Genomic DNA, 20,784 nt, shown 5'->3' with positions numbered 1-20,784 from the left:
AAGTGCTTACTATGTTTCAAGCACTGTTCTGAACGCTGAGGTTACATGTCGGACGCAGCCCCGTCCCACACGGGACTCACAGTCAAAGTAGGAGGGAGGTTGGGTATTGAAATCCCATTTTACCGATGAGGAAACTGGGGCACGGAGAAGTGAAGTGACTTGCCTAAGGTCACACAGCAGGTAAGCAGCGGAGCGGGGATTAGAACCAGATCCTCTGACTTTTTTTTTTTATGGCATTTATTAAGCGCTTACTATGTGCAAAGCACTGTTCTAAGCGATGGCGAGGTTACAAGGTGATCAGGTGGACCCATGGTGGGGGGGCTCACAGTCTTAATCCTCATTTTACAGATGAGGTAACTGAGGCACACAGAAGTGAAGTGACTTGCCCAAAGTCACTCAGCTGACAATTGGTGGAGTCTGAATTTGAACCCATGACTTCTGACTCCAAAGCCCATGCTCTTTCCCCTGAGCCACGTTGCTTCTACTATTACCATAATTATTATTATTACAGCCTGTCTCTGCCTATAATAAATCAATCACTGGTAGTTATTGAGCACTACTATGGGCACAGCAATCAATCAATCAATCGCATTTATTGAGCGCTTACTGTGTGCACAGCACTGTACTAAGCGCTTGGGAAGTCCAAGTAGGCAACATATAGAGACAGTCCCTACCCAACAGTGGGCTCACAGTCTAGGAGGGGGAGACAGAGAACAAAACCAAACACATTAACAAAATAAAATAAATAGAATAGATATGTACAAGTAAAATAAATAATTACTAAACACTTGGGAGAATATAATACAACAGAATTAGCAGAGATTTTCCTTGTCCGTAATGAGCTGACAATCTAGAGGCTCAATGGTATTTATTAATTATGGTATTGGCTAGGTGTTTACTATGTTTCAAGCACTGTTCTAAACGCTGAGGTTACATGTCGGACGCAGCCCCGTCCCACATGGCGCTCACAGTCAAAGTAGGAGGGAGGTTGGGTATTGAAATCCCATTTTACGGGTGAGGAAACTGGGGCACAGAGAAGTGAAGCGACTTGCCTAAGGTCACACAGCAGGTAAGCAGCGGAGCGGGGATTAGAACCAGATCCTCTGACTTTTTTTTAATGGCATTTATTAAGCGCTTACTATGTGCCAAGCACTGTTCTAAGCGCTGACTTTCAGGACTGGGATCTTTCCACTAGGCCACGCCGCTCCACTGTGCGCAGAGCACTCTAGAAGCAGCACTCATAGAGAAGCAGCGTGGCTCAGTGGAACGAGCCCGGGCTTTGGAGTCAGAGGTCATGGGGTCGAATCCCAACCCCGCCACATGTCTGCTGTGTGACCCTGGGCAAGGCGCTTAACTTCTCTGAGCCTCAGTTACCTCATCTGTAAAATGGGGATTAAAGCTGTGAGCCCCACGTGGGACAACTTGATCATCTTGTATTCCCCCTCAGTGCTTAGAACAGTGCTTTGCACATTTTTTTTAGCAGCTTGGCTCAGTGGAAAGAGCCCGGGCTTTGGAGTCAGAGGTCATGGGTTCAAATCCCTGCTCCGCCACTTGTCAGCTGTGTGACTTTAGGCAAGTCACTTCACTTCTCTGGGCCTCAGTTCCCTCATCTGTAAAATGGGGATTAAGACTGCGAGCCCCCCAGTGGGACAACCTGATCACCTTGTAACCTCCCCAGCGCTTAGAACAGTGCTCTGCACATAGTAAGTGCTTAACAAATCAATCAATCAATCAATCAGTCGTATTTATTGAGCGCTTACTGTGTGCAGAGCACTGTACTAAGCGCTTGGGAAGTACAAGTTGGCAACATATAGAGACAGTCCCTACTGCCATCATTATTATTATTATTATTATTATTATTCTCTGGGCCTCAGTTCCCTCATCTGTAAAATGGGGATTAAGACTGGGAGCCCCCCCATGGGACAACCTGATCACCTTGCAACCTCCCCAGCGCTTAGAACAGTGTTTTGCACATAGTAAGCGCTTAATAAATGCCATCATTATTATTATTATTACTACTAAGCATCTAGGAGACTGCGATGGAGTTGACAGACACGGTCCCTGCCCACGAAGAGCTTACAGTCTAGAAGGAAGTCCGTCCCGCGCTTCCTCAGAGTGGCAACTTTCAATTCTGTCCATTGAAGCCTCTCGGCAGTTGGTGCAGGGCAGAGTTTGGGCTCTTCCTTTCCCCCAGCAGGAGCCGGGAGGGAGGGAAGGGAGGGAAAATGGGGGTGGCACGTGGCTGCTGTATCATCATCATCATCATCATCATCATCAATCGTATTTATTGAGCGCTTCCTGTGTGCAGAGCACTGTACTAAGCGCTTGGGAAGTCCAAGTTGGCAACATCTAGAGACAGTCTCTACCCAATAGCGGGCTCACAGTCTAAAAGGGGGAGACAGAGAACAAAACCAAACATACTAACAAAATAGACTAGATATGTACAAGTAAAATAAATAAATAAATAGAGTAATAAATATGTACAAACATATATACAGGTGCTGTGGGGAAGGGAAACTGTAAACTGGGACCAGTCTCAGGAAACTGACTGCGGGCCTAGGCATCTCCGGCCTTCCCTTAGCCCAAGCTCCCGTACGTACCGGGCATCCGGTCAAGAAGCTCCTGGAATTTGGTCCGCTCGTACTGGACTGAGTGTTCCTTCAGGTGGGGCCGGAGGCTCCGGATGGTGAAGTTCACCATGTCCATTTTCATTAGGCCCAGAACTTGGAATATCTCCCTGTTGGCGGGGAAAGCAACACTGTCTCAGTTATGCGGTCAGGCCCGGGAAGCGGCGGAGGCCGCTGGTGGGCTTTCCGAGGACTAGAGGGGAGAGAGGAGACGTTTTTCCCTAAATCAGGATGGGCGGGCCCCAGGACTGAGATCGTTAGGCTGGGTTTCCTAGGAGGTGAGGCCGGTTCCTTGGCCAGCCCAGTCAAGTGGACAGGACACAGGCCTGGGAATTAGAAGGACCTGGGCTCATTCATTCATTCAATCGTATTTATTGAGCGCTTACTGTGCGCAGAGCACTGCACTGAGCGCTTGGAAAATACAATTTGGCAGCATTTAGAGACCGTCCCTACCTTTAGTCACAGTCTAAAGGGGGAGACAGGCAGCAAAATAAAATCCAAAACCAAAATTAGAAATGGTTCTAATCTATGAGACTGCTGCGTGACCTTAGACAAGTCACTTCGTTTCTCTGTGCCTAAGTTTCCTCATCTGTGCAATGGGGACTAAAACTGGGAGCCCAGTGTCGGACACTGTACTTCCCAAGCGCTTAGTCCAGTGCTCTGCACACAGTAAGCGCTCAATAAATACGACTGATTGATTGATTGACAGGAACTGTGTCTAACCCAATTTCCCCCGCCCTACCTCCTTCCTCTCCCCACAGCACTTGTATAGATTTGTACAGATTTATTACTCTTTTTATTTTACTTGTACATATTTACTATTCTATTTATTTTGTTAATGAAGTGAAGTGAAGCAGCGTGGCTCAGTGGAAAGAGCCCGGGCTTTGGAGTCAGAGGTCATGGGTTCGAATCCCGGCTCTACCACATGTCTGCTGTGTGACCTTGGGCAAGTCACTTGGCTTCTCTGAGCCTCAGTTCCCTCATCTGGAAAATGGGGATTAAGACTGTGAGCCCCCCGTGGGCCAACCTGATCACCTTGTATCCCCCCAGCGCTTAGAACAGTGCTTTGCACATAGTAAGCACTTAACAAATGCCATTATTATTATTAATGATGTGCATAGAGCTGTAATTCTATTTATTCTGACAATTTTGACACCCACCTCCATGTTTCGTTTTGTTGTCCCCCTTCTAGACTGTGAGCCCGTTGTTGGGTAGGGACCATCTCTATATATTGCCGACTTGGACTTCCCAAGCGCTTAGTCCAGTGCTCTGCACACGGTAAGCGCTCAATAAATACGATTGAATGAATGAATGATCTTGTACCTATCCCAGAGCTTAGTACAGCGCCTGGAACATAGTAAGCGCTCAACAAATATTATTATTATTAGGTCCCCACCTCAAAAGCTGCACGGGGTCTGTTATGCTCTGGAGTTTCTGCACGTCTTCATCCCGGACGGGTGCACACAGCATGGCCATCATGCCCCGGATGTAGGCCGAGAGGCGAGACACGTCAAGGGCTCCGTGTTCTGCTTCTTGCCTGAGGAGTTCCATGTCCATGGCTTCTTCTATCTGGCCACGCAGGCGGGCGTGATGGGGTAGCAGGAGTGACAGCAAGATCTAGCCAGCGAGAAAATCATCATCATCATCATCATCATCAATCGCATTTATTAAGTGCTTACTGTGTGCAGAGCACTGTACTAAGTGCTTGGGAAGTCCAAGTTGGCAACATATAGAGACAGTCCCTACCCAACAGTGGGCTCACAGTCTAAAAGGGGGAGACAGAGAACAAAACCAAACATACTAACAAAATAAAATAAATAGAATAGATATGTACAAGTAAAATAAATAAATAAATAAATAGAGTAACAAATATGTATAAACATATATACATATATACAGGTGCAGTGGGGAAGGGAAGGAGGTAAGATGGGGGGGTGGAGAGGGGGACGAGGGGGAGAGGAAGGAAGGGGCTCAGTCTGGGAAGGCCTCCTGGAGTAGGTGAGCTCTCAATAGGGCCTTGAAGGGAGGAAGAGAGCTAGCTTGGCGGATGGGCAGAGGGAGGGCATTCCAGGCCCAGGGGATGACGTGGGCCGGGGGTCGATGGCGGGACAGGCGAGAACAAGGTACGCTGAGGAGATTAGCGGCAGAGGAGCGGAGGGTGCGGGCTGGGCTGGAGAAGTAGAGAAGGGAGGTGAGGTAGGAGGGGGTGAGGGGATGGACAGCCTTGAAGCCCAGGGTGAGGAGTTTCTGCCTGATGCACAGATTGATTGGTAGCCACTGGAGATTTTTGAGGAGGGGAGTAACATGCCCAGAGCGTTTCTGGACAAAGACAATCCGGGCAGCGGCATGAAGTATGGATTGAAGTGGGGAGAGACACGAGGATGGGAGATCAGAGAGAAGGCAAGAAAGCAATCTGAGTCAAGGTTACAAGGAGCCCGACACCGCTTCCCCCCGCACGCCCAGCTCAGGCCTTGGGCGACTCCGGTTCCCCACAGGGTGAGGTGGTAGGGGGAGTCTACAAGATGGAGGAAATAGGGAGGGTGTGTTTTCTTGCCAGAAAAATAGTCTCAGCCCCTGCTGAAGCCCCAAATCCTCTTCTCTTTAGGTTTGGGAGCTGCTGGACAACCTGGGCTGCAATGGGGCCATTTCATGAGCTGCCTCCTCTGCCAATATAGGGGTGACATGTAATCAAACAAGAGTAGTTATGGAGTAATAACAATGGTATATGTTACGCACTTACTATGTGCTCAGCGCTGGGGGGGATACAAGGTGATCAGACTGTCCCACGTGGGGCTCACAGTCTTCATCCCCATTTTACAGATGAGATAACTGAAGCACGGCGAATTCATCAATCAATCAATCATATTTATTGAGCGCTTACTGTGTGCAGAGCACTGTACTAAGCGCTTGGGAAGTACAAGTTGGCAACATAAGTGAAGTGAAATGACTTGACCGAAGTCAGACGGCCAGTAAGAGAAGCGGCGTGGCTCAGTGGAAAGAGCGCGGGCTTTGGAGTCAGAGGTCATGGGTTCAAATCCCAGCTCCGCCAACTGTCAGCTGTGTGACTTTGGGCAGGTCACTTCACTTCTCTGGGCCTCACTTACCTCATCTGTAAAATGGGGGATTAAGACTGTGAGCCCCACATGGGACAACCTGATCACCTTGTAACCTCCCCAGCGCTTAGAACAGTGCTTTGCACCTAGTAAGCACTTAATAAATGCCATCATTATTATTATATTATATGATTATATTATTATTAATATAATCATATAATAATAATATTATATTATGTTATTATATTATTATAAGTGGTGGAGCCGGCATTAGAACCCATGACCTCCGACTCCCAAGCCCGTGTACTGTCCACTGAGCCACGCCACTTCTCTGGAGTACCTACTGGGAGCAGAGCACAGGACTAAGCAGTCGGAAGAGCACAGTAGAAGCAGAAGATGCAATCCCCGTCCACAACGAGTTTGTAATTTAGTAGGGGAGATGGGCCAAAAAATAATTTACAAAGCGGAAGAAGTCCAATCAATCAATCAATCAATCAATCGTATTTATTGAGCGCTTACTGTGTGCAGAGCACTGGACTAAGCCCTTGGGAAGTACAAGTTGGCAACATATAGAGACAGTCCCTACCCAACAGTGAAACAATGGGAGCAAAAGTGCCCCAGGAAGTTGTGAGAACCAAAATCCTAAGAAGGAGCGAAAGTGCTGAAGAAGTGGGAAGAAGTGACCTGAGGGAAACACAAATTTAATCAGGGAGAGCTTCCTGAGGGAGGTGAGACGGAAGAACGGTGTGAGCCAGGGGTCACAGGAGGGAGCGAGGGAGAGCTTTGTGACAAATAGGAAATCCCACAGATGTGGTAGATTCACCCCCTCACCTTACCTCCTTCCCTTCCCCGCAGCACCTGTATATATGTATATATGTTTGTACGGATTTATTACTCTATTTATTTTACTTGTACATATCTATTCTATTTATTTGATTTTGTTAATATGTTTGGTTTTGTTCTCTGTCTCCCCCTTCTAGAGTGTGAGCCCACTGTTGGATAGGGACCGTCTCTAGATGTTGCCAACTTGGACTTCCCAAGCGCTTAGTACGGTGCTCTGCACACAGCAAGCGCTCAATAAATACGATTGATTGATTCACCCAGTATGACACTAGCCCACCAATAATTGGCATAGCCCTCTGGCATGTCTGCAGCACGGTTTGCTCTCCAGGGAGTAGATTTGTCTTGAGAGTTCACCGCTGGCAGTGAGATTATATCAATGAGTACGAGTGGTTTTTTTAATGGTATTTGTTAAACCGCTTATTATGTGCATGCACTGTATTAAGTGCTGGGGTAGATAATAATAATAATAATAATGGTATTTGTTAAGCGCTTATTATGTGCATGCACTTTATTAAGTGCTGGGATAGATAATAATAATAATAATAATAATGGTATTTGTTAAGCACTTACTATGTGCAAAGCACTGTTCTAAGTGCTGGGGGGATACAAGGTGATCAGGTTGTCCCACGGGGGGGCTCACAGTCTTAATCCCCATTTTCCAGATGAGGGAACTGAGACCCAGAGAAGTGAAGTGACTTGCCCAAAGTCACACAGCTGACAAGGGGCGGAGCTGGGATTTGAACCCATGACCTCTGACTCCAAAGCCCGGGCTCTTTCCACTGAGATACGCTGCTTCTCTGATCCAAGTAGATACAAGTTACTCAGGCTGGACACTGTCCGTGTCCCACCTGGGGCTCACGGACTTAATCCCCATTTTACAGAGGAGGTAACTGAGGCCCAGAGAAGTGAAATGTACATATTTATTACTCTATTTATTTATTTTACTTGTACATATCTATTCTATTTATTTCATTTTGTTAGTATGTTTGGTTTTGTTCTCTGTCTCCCCCTTTTAGACTGTGAGCCCGCTGTTGGGTAGGGACTGTCTCTATACGTTGCCAACTTGTACTTCCCAAGTGCTTAGTACAGTGCTCTGCACACAGTAAGCGCTCAATAAATATGATTGATTGATTGATTGACTTGCCCAAGGAGACAAAAAAGACAAGGGGCAGAGCCAGGATTCGAACCTGGGCCCTTCTGATTCCCGGGCCCGTGCTCTATCAACAAGGCCACACTGCTTCTCTTGTTGAGAAAGCGCTCTCACCCATGGTGTCCCCGAATATCTAGTGGGACCCCTTTTCTGGCCCCCAGATATCTGGGGAGCGAGTGTCGCTTAAATACCAAGGGAGCTGTCAGTCAATCAGCCAGTCAATCAAATTTCTTGAGCAGAGCAGTGTACTAAGCGCTTGGGAGAGTACAACATATCAGACTGTCTCTATATGTTGCCAACTTGTACTTCCCAAGCGCTTAGTCCAGTGCTCTGCATACAGTAAGCGCTCAATAAATACGATTGATTATAACAGCGTGGGAAGCAGCATAGTGTAGGGGCTAGAGCACAGTCCTGGGAATCCGAAGGTCGTGAGTTCTAATCGCGGCTCTGCCACTTGTCTGCTGTGTGGCCTTGGCCAAGTCTCATCACTTCTCTGGGCCTCAGTTCCCTTATAATAATAATAATAATGATGATGGTTTTTGTTAAGAGCTTACTCTGTGCCAAGCACTGTTCTAAGCGCTGGGGTAGATACAAGGTCATCAGGTTGTCCCACGTGGGGGCTCAGAGTCTTCATCCCCGTTTGACAGATGAGGGAACTGAGGCCCAGAGAAGTGAAGTGACTTGCCCACAGTCACACAGCTGACAAGTGGTGGAGGCGGGATTAGAACCCATGACCTCTGAGTCCTAAGCCCGGGCTCTTTCCACTGAGCAACGCTGCTTATCTGTAAAATGGGGCTTAAGACTGTGAGCCCCATGCGGGATAGGGAATGGGTCCAAACTTAGTACACTGCCTGACACGTAGTAAGCACTTAAATACCGCAATTATCATTATTATTATTATTATTATCAAACACCTCCCCTGCCCACAACAAGATTACTGTCTGATGGCACCGCCATCTCTCCCTCAACGGGGTCATCTATGTTCGTGGGGCTTTCATTTAGGATTGGGAGGAAAAGAGGGGAAACGGATTGCCTACCAAGTGGCAGGACAATCATTTAAAGCTGAGGAATTGTGGAGGAGGCCCTGAATCCCGCCCATTGTCCCACCTAGTATCACCTGCATCTGCCACAGGACTGATGGCAGGAGAAGCAGGGGCAGCTTGTGGTAACAGAACACTCTGTGTACCTTGCTCTTGTCAATCAATCAATCAATTGTATTTATTGAGCGCTTGCTGTGTGCAGAGCACTGTGCTAAGCGTTTGGGAAGTCCAAGTTGGCAACATATAGAGACGGTCCCTACCCAACAGTGGGCTCACAGTCTAACCTCCCCCGACCATCACACCATCCTGTTAGAGGAGAGCTGAACGCTGCCTGGAACCTACTGCTTCAGAGGTTGGGGAAGCAGCATGGCGCGGTGGATACAGCCCGGGCCTGGGAATCAGAAGGTCATGGGTTCCAATCCCGGCTCCACCACTTGTCTGCTGTGTGGCCTTGGACAAGTCACATCACAAATCACTGTTCTAAGCGCTGGGGAGGATACAAGGTGATCAGGTTGTCCCTTGTGGGGCTCGCAGTCTTAATCCCCATTTTTCAGATGAGGGAACTGAGGCCCAGAGAAGTGACTGTGAGCCCACTGTTGGGTAGGGACTGTCTCTATATGTCTCTATATGTTGCCAACTTGTACTTCCTAAGCGCTTAGTACAGTGCTCTGAACACAGTAAGCGCTCAATAAATACGATTGATTGAAGTGACTTGCCCAAAGTCACACGGCTGACAAGTGGCGGAGCCGGGATTGGAACTCATGGCCTGTATATATGTCTGTACATCTTTATTACTCTATTTATTTATTTATTTTACTTGTACATATCTATTCTATTTATTTTATTTTGTTAGTATGTTTGGTTTTGTTCTCTGTCTCCCCCTTTTAGACTGTGAGCCCACTGTTGGGTAGGGACTGTCTATATGTTGCCATCTTGTACTTCCCAAGTGCTTAGTACAGTGCTCTGCACACAGTAAGCGCTCAATAAATGCGATTGATTGATTGATTGATTGATGGCCTCTGACTCCCAAGCCCGGGATCTTTCCACTGAGCCAAATGTCATTATTATTATTATTCTCTGTGCCTGTTACCTCATCTGTAGAATGGGGATTGAGACTGGGAGCCCCTCATGGGACAGGGCCTGTGTCCAACCGATCTGTTTGTATCTACCCCAGTGCTTAGTACAGTGTCTGACACATAGTAAGCGCTTAACAAATACTACCAGAAGCAGCGTGGCTCAGTAGAAAGAGCCCGGGCTTTGGAGTCAGAGTTCATGGGTTCAAATCCCGGCTCTGCCAATTGTCAGCTGTGTGACTTTGGGCAAGTCACTTAACTTCTTGGTGCCTCAGTTCCCTCATCTGTAAAATGGGGATTAAGACTGTGAGCCCCCCGTGGGACAACCTGATCACCTTGTAACCTCCCCAGCACTTAGAACAGTGCCATTCTATATATTTTATTTTGTTGATATGTTCTGTTTTGTTGTCTGTCTCCCCCTTCTAAACTGTGAGCCCGCTCTTGGATAGGGACCGTCTCTATATGTTGCCAACCTGTACTTCCCAAGCGCTTAGTACAGTGCTCTGCACACAGAAAGCACTCAATAAATACGATTGAATGAATGAATGAATGAACTTAATTTTATCTATGCCTCAGTCTCGTCAACTGTCAAATGGTGATTAAATCCTCCTCCCTCCTACTTAGACTGTGAGCCCACTGTTGGGTAGGGACCGTCTCTATACGTTGCCAACTTGTACTTCCCAAACGATTCGTACAGTGCTCTGCACACAGTAAGCGCTCAATAAATACGATGGATTGATTGATTGATTAGACTGTGAGCCCCATGTGGGACAGGGACTGTATAATAATAATAATAATAATGGCATTTATTAAGCACTTACTGAGAGCCCCATGTGGGACAGGAACTGTATAATAATAATAATAATAATAATGGCATTTATTAAGCACTTACTATGTGCAAAGCACTGTTCTAAGCGCTGGGGAGGTTACAAGGTGATCAGGTTGTCCCACATCTTCATCCCCATTTTCCAGATGAGGTCACTGAGGCCCACAGAAGTGAAGTGACTTGCCCAAAGTCACACAGCTGACAACTGGCAGAGCCGGAATTTGAACCCCCACGAGCCCTGACTCCAAAGCCCGTGATCCTTTCCACTGAGCCACGCTGCTTCTCCTAAATGTATCCATCCTGATTAACTTGTAGCTACCCCAGCGCTTAGAACAGTGCTTGACATATAATAAGCGCTTAACGAATACCATAAAAAAATGAGAGACACCCCCACCTCCCTCGAGCCATGTCAGGGCTCTCAGTCCAAGCTGCCCGAGTTACACGCCTAGGGGATTCTCACCTCTTTGATTTCCTGCAGGAGTTTGAGAACGTGGGTGTAGTCTGGAGGGATGGCTGACAACTGCTCTTTCAGATTATCCCAGAAAGCCTTGTGCATCGTTTCCTTCATCCAACTTTCCAGGCTGTAGCGGGAATAAATGGCCTCAGGGTGGTCTCGGCCCGGAGGGCCCTCCCACATCCAAGACACTTCCAACCCCGTCTCCCAAATCATCTCTGGGGGACTGACCGCCTGGAAAACTACCATCTTAATCAATCAATCGTATTTATTGAGCGCTTACTGTGTGCGCTTCAAGGCCCTGCTGAGACTGTGAGCCCACTGTTGGGTAGGGACTGTCTCTATTTGTTGCCAATTTGTACTTCCCAAGCGCTTAGTACAGTGCTCTGCACATAGTAAGCGCTCAATAAATACAATTGATTGATTGATTGATTGAGAGCTCACCTCCTCCAGGAGGCCTTCCCAGACTGAGCCCCTTCCTTCCTCTTCCCCTCGTCCCCCTCTCCATCCCCCCCATCTTACCTCCTTCCTTTCCCCACAGCACCTGTATATATGTATATATGTTTGTACATATTTATTACTCTATTTATTTATTTATTTATTTTACTTGGACACATCTATTCTATTTATTTTATTTTGTTAGTATGTTTGGTTTTGTTCTCTGTCTCCCCCTTTTAGACTGTGAGCCCACTGTTGGGTAGGGACTGTCTCTATATCATCATCAATCGTATTTATTGAGTGCTTACTATGTGCAGAGGACTGTACTAAGCGCTTGGGAAGTACAAATTGGCAACATATAGAGACAGTCCCTACCCAAGAGTGGGCTCACAGTCTAAAAGGGGGAGACAGAGAACAAAACCAAACATACTAACAAAATAAAATAAATAGGATAGATATGTACAAGTAAAATAAATAAATAAATAAATAAATAGAGTAATAAATATGTACAACCATATATACATATATACAGGTGCTGTGGGGAAGGGAAGGAGGTAAGATGGGGGGGATGGACAATTTGTACTTCCCAAGAGCTTAGTACAGTGCTCTGCACATAGTAAGCGCTCAATAAATACGATTGATGATGATGCAGAGCACTGTACTAAGCACTTGAGAAGTTGGCAACATCTTAAACTCTGCTTCCAGCTCAAGGCCTCCTTCTCACGTTTCTTTAATGGCATTTGTTAAGCACTTACTAGGTGCCGAGCACTGGGGTAGGCAGACGCGAGCTAATCAGGTTGGCCGCAGTCCGTGTCCCATGTGGGGCTCGCAGTCTTCATCCCCATTTTACAGATAAGGGAACCGAGGCTCAGAGAAGTGAAGTGACTTGTCCCAAGTCACCCAGCCGACAAATGGTACGGCCGGGATTGCAACCCAGGTCTTCTGACTTCCGGTCCTGGGATCTTTCCGCTAGGCCACACTGCTTCTCACATTCCGTGGCTCAGTGGAAAAGAGCCCGGGCTTTGGAGTCGGAGGTCATGGGTTCAAATCCCGGCTCCGCCAACCGTCAGCTGTGTGACTTTGGGCAAGTCACTTCACTTCTCTGGGCCTCAGTTCCCTCATCTGGAAAATGGGGATGAAGACCGTGAGCCCCCCGTGGGACAACCTGATCACCTTGTAACCACCCCAGTGCTTAGAACAGTGCTTTGCACATAGTAAGTGCTTAATAAATGCCATTATTATTATTATTATTCCGAAGCCCCCATTCTCCCTCCTCCCCATCCCCCCCACCTTACCTCCTTCCCCTCCCCACAGCACCTGTATATATGTTTATATGTATTTATTACTCTATTTTATTTGTACATATTTATTCTATTTATTTTGTTTTGTTCTCTGTCTCCCCCTTCTAGACTGTGAGCCCACTGTTGGGTAGGGACCTTCTCTACATGCTGCCAACTTGGACTTCCCAAGCGCTTAGTTCAGTGCTCTGCACACAGTAAGCGCTCAATAAATACGATTGAATGAATGAATGAATGAATTGCTTTCTAAGGGAAGACAAAGATGCGAAAGAGTTTTGCTTTCTGGGGTCTCATGGCTGCACTGCCCTGGCTCCCACCACTGCACCCACTTAGATGACGGTGCCAGGGAAGTGTGCCCGCCCATCTCATTTCCTCGGAGCTGGGCTAAGGAATCTAGTATTTGAACTACTTTAAGGGGCAACTGGAAATTTTGAAAAATAGTCCCCGGCCTGGTAGAGAAGCAGCGTGGCTCAGTGGAAAGAGCAGGGGCTTTGGAGTCAGAGGTCATGGGTTCGGATTCCGGCTTCACCACTTAGGGCAAGTCACTTCACTTCTCTGGGCCTCAGTGACCTCATCTGTAAAATGGGGATAAAGACTGCGAGCCCCCCTTGGGATGACCTGATCGCCTTGTAACCTCCCCAGCACTTAAAACAGTGCTTTGCACATAGCAAGTGCTTAATAAATGCCATTATTATTATTATCTAAAGAACATGGGGCTGGCAATCAAGGGACCTGGGTTCTCATCCCAGCTCCACCACTTGCCTGCTGGTGACCTTGGATAAGTCACTTGACTTTTCTGTGGCTCAGGTTCCGTCTCTGTAAAATGGGGATTCAATACCCGTTCTCCCTCCTTCTAGGCTGGGAGCCCCATGTGGGGCAGGAATTGGGTCCAGATTGATCATCTCGAATCTATCCTAGAGTTTATCCTAGACAGCATTTAATAAATACCACTAGTATTATTGATGCTGTTATTATTATATTCAACTTAGAACACCAGGTAAAGCTACATCCGGGAATATTATCCGAGTCTTTCTCTTGATCATCCAAGTAGCCTTAGATGAGCATATATAGCCAAAGAAATGGCCAAGATGGGGTATTTATGATTATTATTAGCATTATTATTCTTCAGAATAATAATAATAATTATGGTTTTGTTAAATGCTTACTATGTGCACAGCACCGTTCTAAGTTCTGGGGTAGATAGATGGTACACAGTCCCTGTCCCATGTGGGACTCACAATCTTGATGCCCATTTGACAGACGAGGTAACTGAGGCACGGGGTATTTCTTTCCCTACATTGGTTAGCAGCCAAATTCTGAGTGCACAGTCTCAGATGTGGACTGGAATTGTCTATGTCCCTGTTGAAAAACCAACTTTGGATTCACAACTGCGCCCATCTCATGCGGAATCAGTGGTGGAATCAGTTCCAGGGTGAGAAGGAAAACACTTAGAGCTTTACCTGGTTCTCCTCATTATTTCCATCTGTCTGACTTTTAGCTCTACAATGGCTTAACGAATAACCGGGATTCTACCCAGCAGAATGGATTTTGATTTCCGTCACTGATCCTTAACATCAGTCTGTAATATTAAATTTGGCGCTACTTAAGATTGGAATTCAAACTCCGGCCACGTTTAACTATAAAGCGTTAGGCTCAAACCCGGCAAGCCAGGTCTGTACCAGGATGGGGAGAGAAACAAAGAAACCGAAAGAGAAATGAATCAAATACCTGTTTGGAGGTAGAGTAACCTTCTCCAGGTGGAAATTTTGATTCACCACAATCTCATGGGCGATGCTCATCTTGGAAACTTCGTTCGCCGTCTCCATCAGGTCGGTGACTGAGAAAGCTCTTGGAGGCTTCGCTGGAAAAAGGGACAGTGGAAGTCAAAATGATCCTGGCCAACCTAAAAATCTCCCAGAAGCTCCCACTAGCCCTTTATTTAAATTAAAGGGATTTCCCACAGCCTCAGAGAATGAAAATGGTTTTATTAAAGACTCTAATTAATGAATACTGTTGCTGTTATTATTATCGCTGTTATTATTTGCTTACAATGTGCCCAGCGCTGGGATAGTTAAAGGATAACGGACCACACCCAGTCTTATTAAAATATAAGGTCTTTCTGAATCCAGTACCCCCAGGTGGCATTTGAAAGAGTGTGGGGAAGGTTGGAGAAAGAGGAAGGGAGAAGGGCCATGAAATTAGGAAAACGAAGTTCCCATTCCGCATGGCTGGAGCAAACGGCTAGAAAGAAAAGCACAACAAAAGGATCAATTTGTAAGAAGCAAACTTGATTTGAGGAAAAATTAAAAAGAAAAGGTTGGATTTAAGGATCATCGCTATTGCTAAATTGGAATCTAGTTGGCATAGACTGTGAGCCCACTGTTGGGTGGGGACTGTCTCTATATGTTGCCAACTTGGACTTCCCAAGCGCTTAGTACAGTGCTCTGCACACAGTAAGCGCTCAATAAATACAATTGATTGATATGGATCACATCCACAGAGTGGTCCTCCCTAGCTCAATTTTGCCTTGGGGAGGTAAAGGGGCACGAAGAACAGGGGGAATATCCTAATTTCTCTTTGGGACCAAATACTACTACTATTACTAACAATAATATGTTAATATGTTTTCTTTTGTTGTGTGTCACCCCCTTCTAGACTGTGAGCCCGCTGCTGGGTAGGGACCGTCTCTATATGTTGCCAACTTGTACTTCCCAAGCGCTTAGTGCAGTGCTCTGCACACAGTAAGCGCTCAATAAATACAATTGAATGAATGAATGAATGAATGGGATGGTCAATTTCTAGTCAACTTCCTTTTCCTAATTTCATGGCCCTTCTCCCTTCCTCTTTCTCCAACCTTCCCCACACTCTGACTTTCAAATGCCGCCAGGAGGTATTGGATTCGGAAAGACCTTACATTTTAATACATTTATTACATTTAATACATTTGTTAGGTGCTTACCATGTGCCAGGCACTGTACTAAGTACCGCAGTGGATAGAAGCAAATGGGGTTGGACCCAGAACCCATATGGGGCTCACAGTCTTAATCCCCATTTTACAGATGAGAGAACGGAGGCACAGAGAAGTGACTTGCTGAAGGTTACACAGCAGATTAGTGGCGGAGCCAGGATCAATCAATCAATCAATCGTATTTATTGAGTACTTACTGTGTGCAGAGCACTGTACTAAGCGCTTGGGAAGTACAAGTCGGCAACATATAGAGACAGTCCCTACCCAACAGCGGGCTCACAGTCTGGAAGGGGGAGACAGAGAACAAAACCAACACATACTAACAAAATAAAATAAATAGAACCTAGGGTCCTTCTAACAGGCCTGTGCTCTAACCATTAAGCCACAAATAAATCTCTTCAGTGCCTTCATTGGTGTCCGATTTGCAGGTGATATCGAACTAGCTGGGATGACTAACATCTTGGAATAACACTTGAACCAAACCAATCAGGAAAATGGCCTTACAAAAAAGGAAGATGAAATTTAATTAAGACGAGGACAGAGGAAGGCACTCAGACAAAAAAAAAATACAAACCCCACAGATATAATAATAATAATAATAATAATAATAATAATAAGCATTTGTTAAGTGCTTACTATGTGCAAAGCACTGTTCTAAGCGCTTGGGAGGATACAGGGTGATCAGGTTGTCCCACGTGGGGCTCACAGTCTTCATCCCCATTTTACAGATGAGGTAACTCAGGCCCAGAGAAGTTAAGTGACTTGCCCAAGATCACACAGCAGACATGTGGCGGAGCCGGGATTCGAACCCATGACCTCTGACTCCAAAGCCCGGGCTCTTTCCACTGAGCCACGCTGCTTCTCTGATATAGGATAGCAAAAGACTTAGCTAGGTCCAAAATCAATCGATCAATCAATCGTATTTATTGAGCGCTTACTGTGTGCAGGGCACTGTACTAAGCGCTTGGGAAGTACAAGTTGGCAACGTATAGAGACAGTCCCTACCCAACAGTGGGCTCATGGCATAGGGATCATGGTTAGTTTAGCAGAAGCTGAATTTATTTGTAACTACATATTATACTGCATATTATAACTACATATTCTTTTAGACTGTGAGCCCACTGTTGGGTAGGGACTGTCTCTATATGTTGCCAACTTGTACTTCCCAAGCGCTTAGTACAGTGCTCTGCACACAGTAAGCACTCAATAAATACAATTGATGATGATATATATTAAAAAGGCTATATGCTCATTGTGGGCAGGGAATGTGTCTGCCCAATCTGCTGCATTGTACTCTCCCAAGCACTCAATGGGGAAGCAGCGTGGCTTAGTGGAAAAAGTATGGGCTTGGGACTCAGAGGTCACGGGTCCTAATCCTGGCTCTGCCACCTGTCAGCTGTGTGACCTCGGGCAAATCACTTCTGTGTGCCTCAGTTACCTCATCTGCAAAATGGGGATTCATTCATTCAATCGTATTTATTGAGCGCTTACTGTGTGCAGATCACTGTACTAAGCACTGGGGAAGTCCAAGTTGGCAACATCTAGAGACGGTCCCTACCCAACAGCGGGCTCACAGTCTAGAAGGGGGAGACAGAGAACAAAACAAAACATAGTAACAAAATAAAATTAATAGATTAGATATGTACAAGTAAAACAAATAGAGTAATAAATCCGTACAAACATATATACATATATACAGGTGCTGTGGGGAAAGGAAGGAGGTAAGGTGGGGGGGATGGAGAGGGGAAGGAGGGGTGCTTAGAACAGTGCTGTGCACATAGTAAGCGCTTAAACACCATCATCATCATCATTATTATTATTATTAAAAGAGCTCTCTCTGCCCTGCTTGGAATTTTCTGGCTGTTCCATTCATTCATTCATTCGATCGTATTTATTGAGTACTCACCGTGTGCAGAGCACTGTACTAAGCGCTTGGAGTGTATGATATAACAATAAACAGACGCATTCTCCCTTCACAACGAGCTGTTCCAGCCCCAGAAATGAATGTGCAGGCACCGAGCCAGACCAGAAAAGGAGGCCAGACTTCCTGCTGAGGGAGAGGAGGGCACTGCCTTGCAGGTGGGCTCAGGTAGAGTGAATCAACCTCAATCAACCAATCAATCAATCGTATTTATTGAGCGCTTACTGTGTGCAGAGCACTGTATTAAACGCTTGGGAAGTACAAGTTGGCCACATATAGAGACCATCCCTACCCAACAACGGGCTCACAGGCTAGAAGGGAGAGACAGACAACAAAACATGTGGACAGGTGTCAAGTTGTTCAGAATAAATAGGAGTAAAGGTAGATGCACACCATTAACAAAATAAATAGAATAGTATTCTATTTAGACTGTGAGGCCACTGTTGGGTAGGGACCGTCTCTATGTGTTGCCAACTTGTGCTTCCCAAGCGCTTAGTACAGTGTTCTGCACACAGTAAGCGCTCAAGAAATACGATTGATTGATTGATTGAAGAACAGTAAATACGATTGAATGAATGAATTTATTACTCTATTTTATTTGTACATATTTATTCTATTTATTTTATCTTGCTAATATGTTTGGTTTTGTCGTCTGTCTCCCCCTTCTAGACTGTGAGCCCGCTGTTGGGTAGGGACCGTCTCTAGATGTTGCCCACTTGGACTTCCCAAGAGCTTAGTCCAGTGCTCTGCACACAGTAAGCACTCAATAAATACAATTGATTGACTGATTGATTGATTGATTGATTGACTAGAGTCGGTTCCACGCTGGTCAAATAAACTGGACCTACATGGTGACTTGTCCGATGAATGAGGGGCGGGAAGGTCGCTCTTCTTTTCCTGGGAAGGCACGGATGTGCTGGACACTGCCCGGGATGTTGTGGGCGCTGCCGGGGATGTTTCCTCCATATCTTCAGGTTCTTTTTGGGATCCGTGCTCCTCTACCTTGGGCATCCTGCTGATGTTACCTGAAAGGAAAAGAGGTCCAGGGTTGAGTTCCTCGGTTCTTGGAAAGCCTAACATCTTTAATTCCAATCAGTCAATCAATCAATCGTATTCTTTTAGACTGTGAGCCCACTGTTGGGTAGGGACTGTCTCTATATGTTGCCAATTTGTACTTCCCAAGCGCTTAGTACAGTGCTCTGCACACAGTAAGCGCTCAATAAATACGATTGATGATGATGATGATGATTTATTGAGCGCTTACTGTGTGCAGAGCACTGTACTAAGCACTTGGGAAGTACAAGGTGGCAACATATAAATAAATTCCAGGCTGGGGGGGGGGGGGGGGCAGCCACTTGCCTGTTGGGTGACCTTGGTTAAGTCACTTTATTTAATCGTATTTGTCAAATGCTTAACAATCATCATCAATCGTATTTATTGAGCGCTTACTGTGGGCAGAGCACTGTACTAAGCGCTTGGGAAGTCCAAGTTGGCAACATATAGAGACAGTCCCTACCCAACAGTGGGCTCACAGTCTAAAAGGGGGAGACAGACAATCAATCAATCAATCAATCAATCGTATTTATTGAGCGCTTACTATGTGCAGAGCACTGTACTAAGCGCTTGGGAAGTACAAATTGGCATCACATAGAGACAGTCCCTACCCAACAGTGGGCTCACAGTCTAAAAGGGGGAGACAGAGAACAGAACCAAACATACCAACAAAATAAAATAAGTAGGATAGAAATGTACAAGTAAAATAAATAAATAAATAAATAAATAGAGTAATAAATATGTACAACCATATATACATATATACAGGTGCTGTGGGGAAGGGAAGGAGGTAAGACGGGGGGATGGAGAGGGGGACGAGGGGAGAGGAAAGAAGGGGCTCAGTCTGGGAAGACAACAAAACAAAACATACTAACAAGATAAAATAAATAGGATAGATATGTACAAGTAAAATAAATAAATAGAGTAATAAATATGTACAAACATATACATATTAACAGTGTGTAGAGCAGTGTATTGAGCACCTGGGAGAGTACACTACAACAATAATAATAATGGCATTTATTCCAGGCTGGGGGGGGACTCAGCCACTTGCCTGCTGGGTGACCTTGGTTAAGTCACTTTATTTAATCGTATTTGTCAAATGCTTAACAGTGTGCAGAGCAGTGTATTAAGCACCTGGGAGAGTACACTACAACAATAATAATAATGGCATTTATTCCAGGCTTTGGGGGCTCAGCCACTTGCCTACTGGGTGACCTTGGTTAAGTCACTTTATTTAATCGTATTTGTCAAATGCTTAACAGTGTGCAGAGCAGTGTATTAAGCACCTGGGAGGGTACACTACAACAATAATAATAATGGCATTTATTATTGGCATTTATTATAGGTCTTGGGTTCAAATCCTGCCTCCGCCAATTGCCAGCTGTGTGACTTTGGGCCAGTCACTTAACTTCTCTGTGCCTCAGTTGCCTCATCTGTAAAATGGGGATTAAGACTGTGAGCCCCCCGTGGGACAACCTGATCACCTTGTAACCTCCCCAGCGCTTAGAACAGTGCTTTGCACATAGTAAGTGCTTAATAAATGCCATTATTATTATTATTATTATTATTATTATTTATTCCAGGCTGGGGGGGGGCTCAGCCACTTGCCTGCTGGGTGACCTTGGTTAAGTCACCTTATTTAATCGTATTTGTCAAATGCTTAACAGTGTGCAGAGCAGTGTATCAAGCACCTGGGAGGGTACACTACAATAATAACAATAACGGCATTTATTAAGCGCTTACTATGTGCAAAGCACTGTTCTAAGCGCTGGGAAAGTTACAAAGTGATCAGGTTGTCCCACGGCGGGCTCACAGTCCATTTTCCAGATGAGAAACTGAGGCCCAGAGAAGGGAAGTGACTTGCCCAAAGTCACACAACTGACAAGTGGCGGAGCCGGAATTTGAACCCATGACCTCTGACTCCAAAGCCCGGGCTCTTTTCCACTGAGCCACATTAAGCAGCACAGGGAAGCAAAGTGGCTCCCCTCCTCCATCCCCCCCGCCTTACCTCCTTCCCTTCCCCACAGCACCTGTATA

The 20,784-nt window shown here is 45.9% G+C and overlaps 1 protein-coding gene across 1 annotated transcript in view; it reads right to left on the bottom strand.

Moving 5' to 3' along the window:
• TCP11 (t-complex 11) overlaps positions 1–20,784 on the bottom strand; it is a 40,156-nt gene that overhangs the window by 11,579 nt on the left and 7,793 nt on the right. Inside the window, exons 2-6 of the mRNA XM_038749384.1 lie at positions 18,540–18,716; positions 14,531–14,663; positions 11,073–11,193; positions 4,024–4,244; positions 2,601–2,737 (exon numbers count right to left, since the gene is read on the bottom strand). Of these exons, the coding sequence (XP_038605312.1) occupies positions 2,601–2,737; positions 4,024–4,244; positions 11,073–11,193; positions 14,531–14,663; positions 18,540–18,702 (775 nt within the window). The 5' untranslated portion in view covers positions 18,703–18,716. The remainder of the gene's footprint in view (positions 1–2,600; positions 2,738–4,023; positions 4,245–11,072; positions 11,194–14,530; positions 14,664–18,539; positions 18,717–20,784) is intronic.

The sequence above is a fragment of the Tachyglossus aculeatus genome, chromosome 7 (assembly GCF_015852505.1).
Source record: "Tachyglossus aculeatus isolate mTacAcu1 chromosome 7, mTacAcu1.pri, whole genome shotgun sequence".
Lineage (NCBI taxonomy): Eukaryota > Metazoa > Chordata > Mammalia > Monotremata > Tachyglossidae > Tachyglossus > Tachyglossus aculeatus.
The sequence above is the reverse complement of the archived record's forward strand: the minus strand, read 5'-3'. Positions and strand labels throughout refer to the sequence as shown.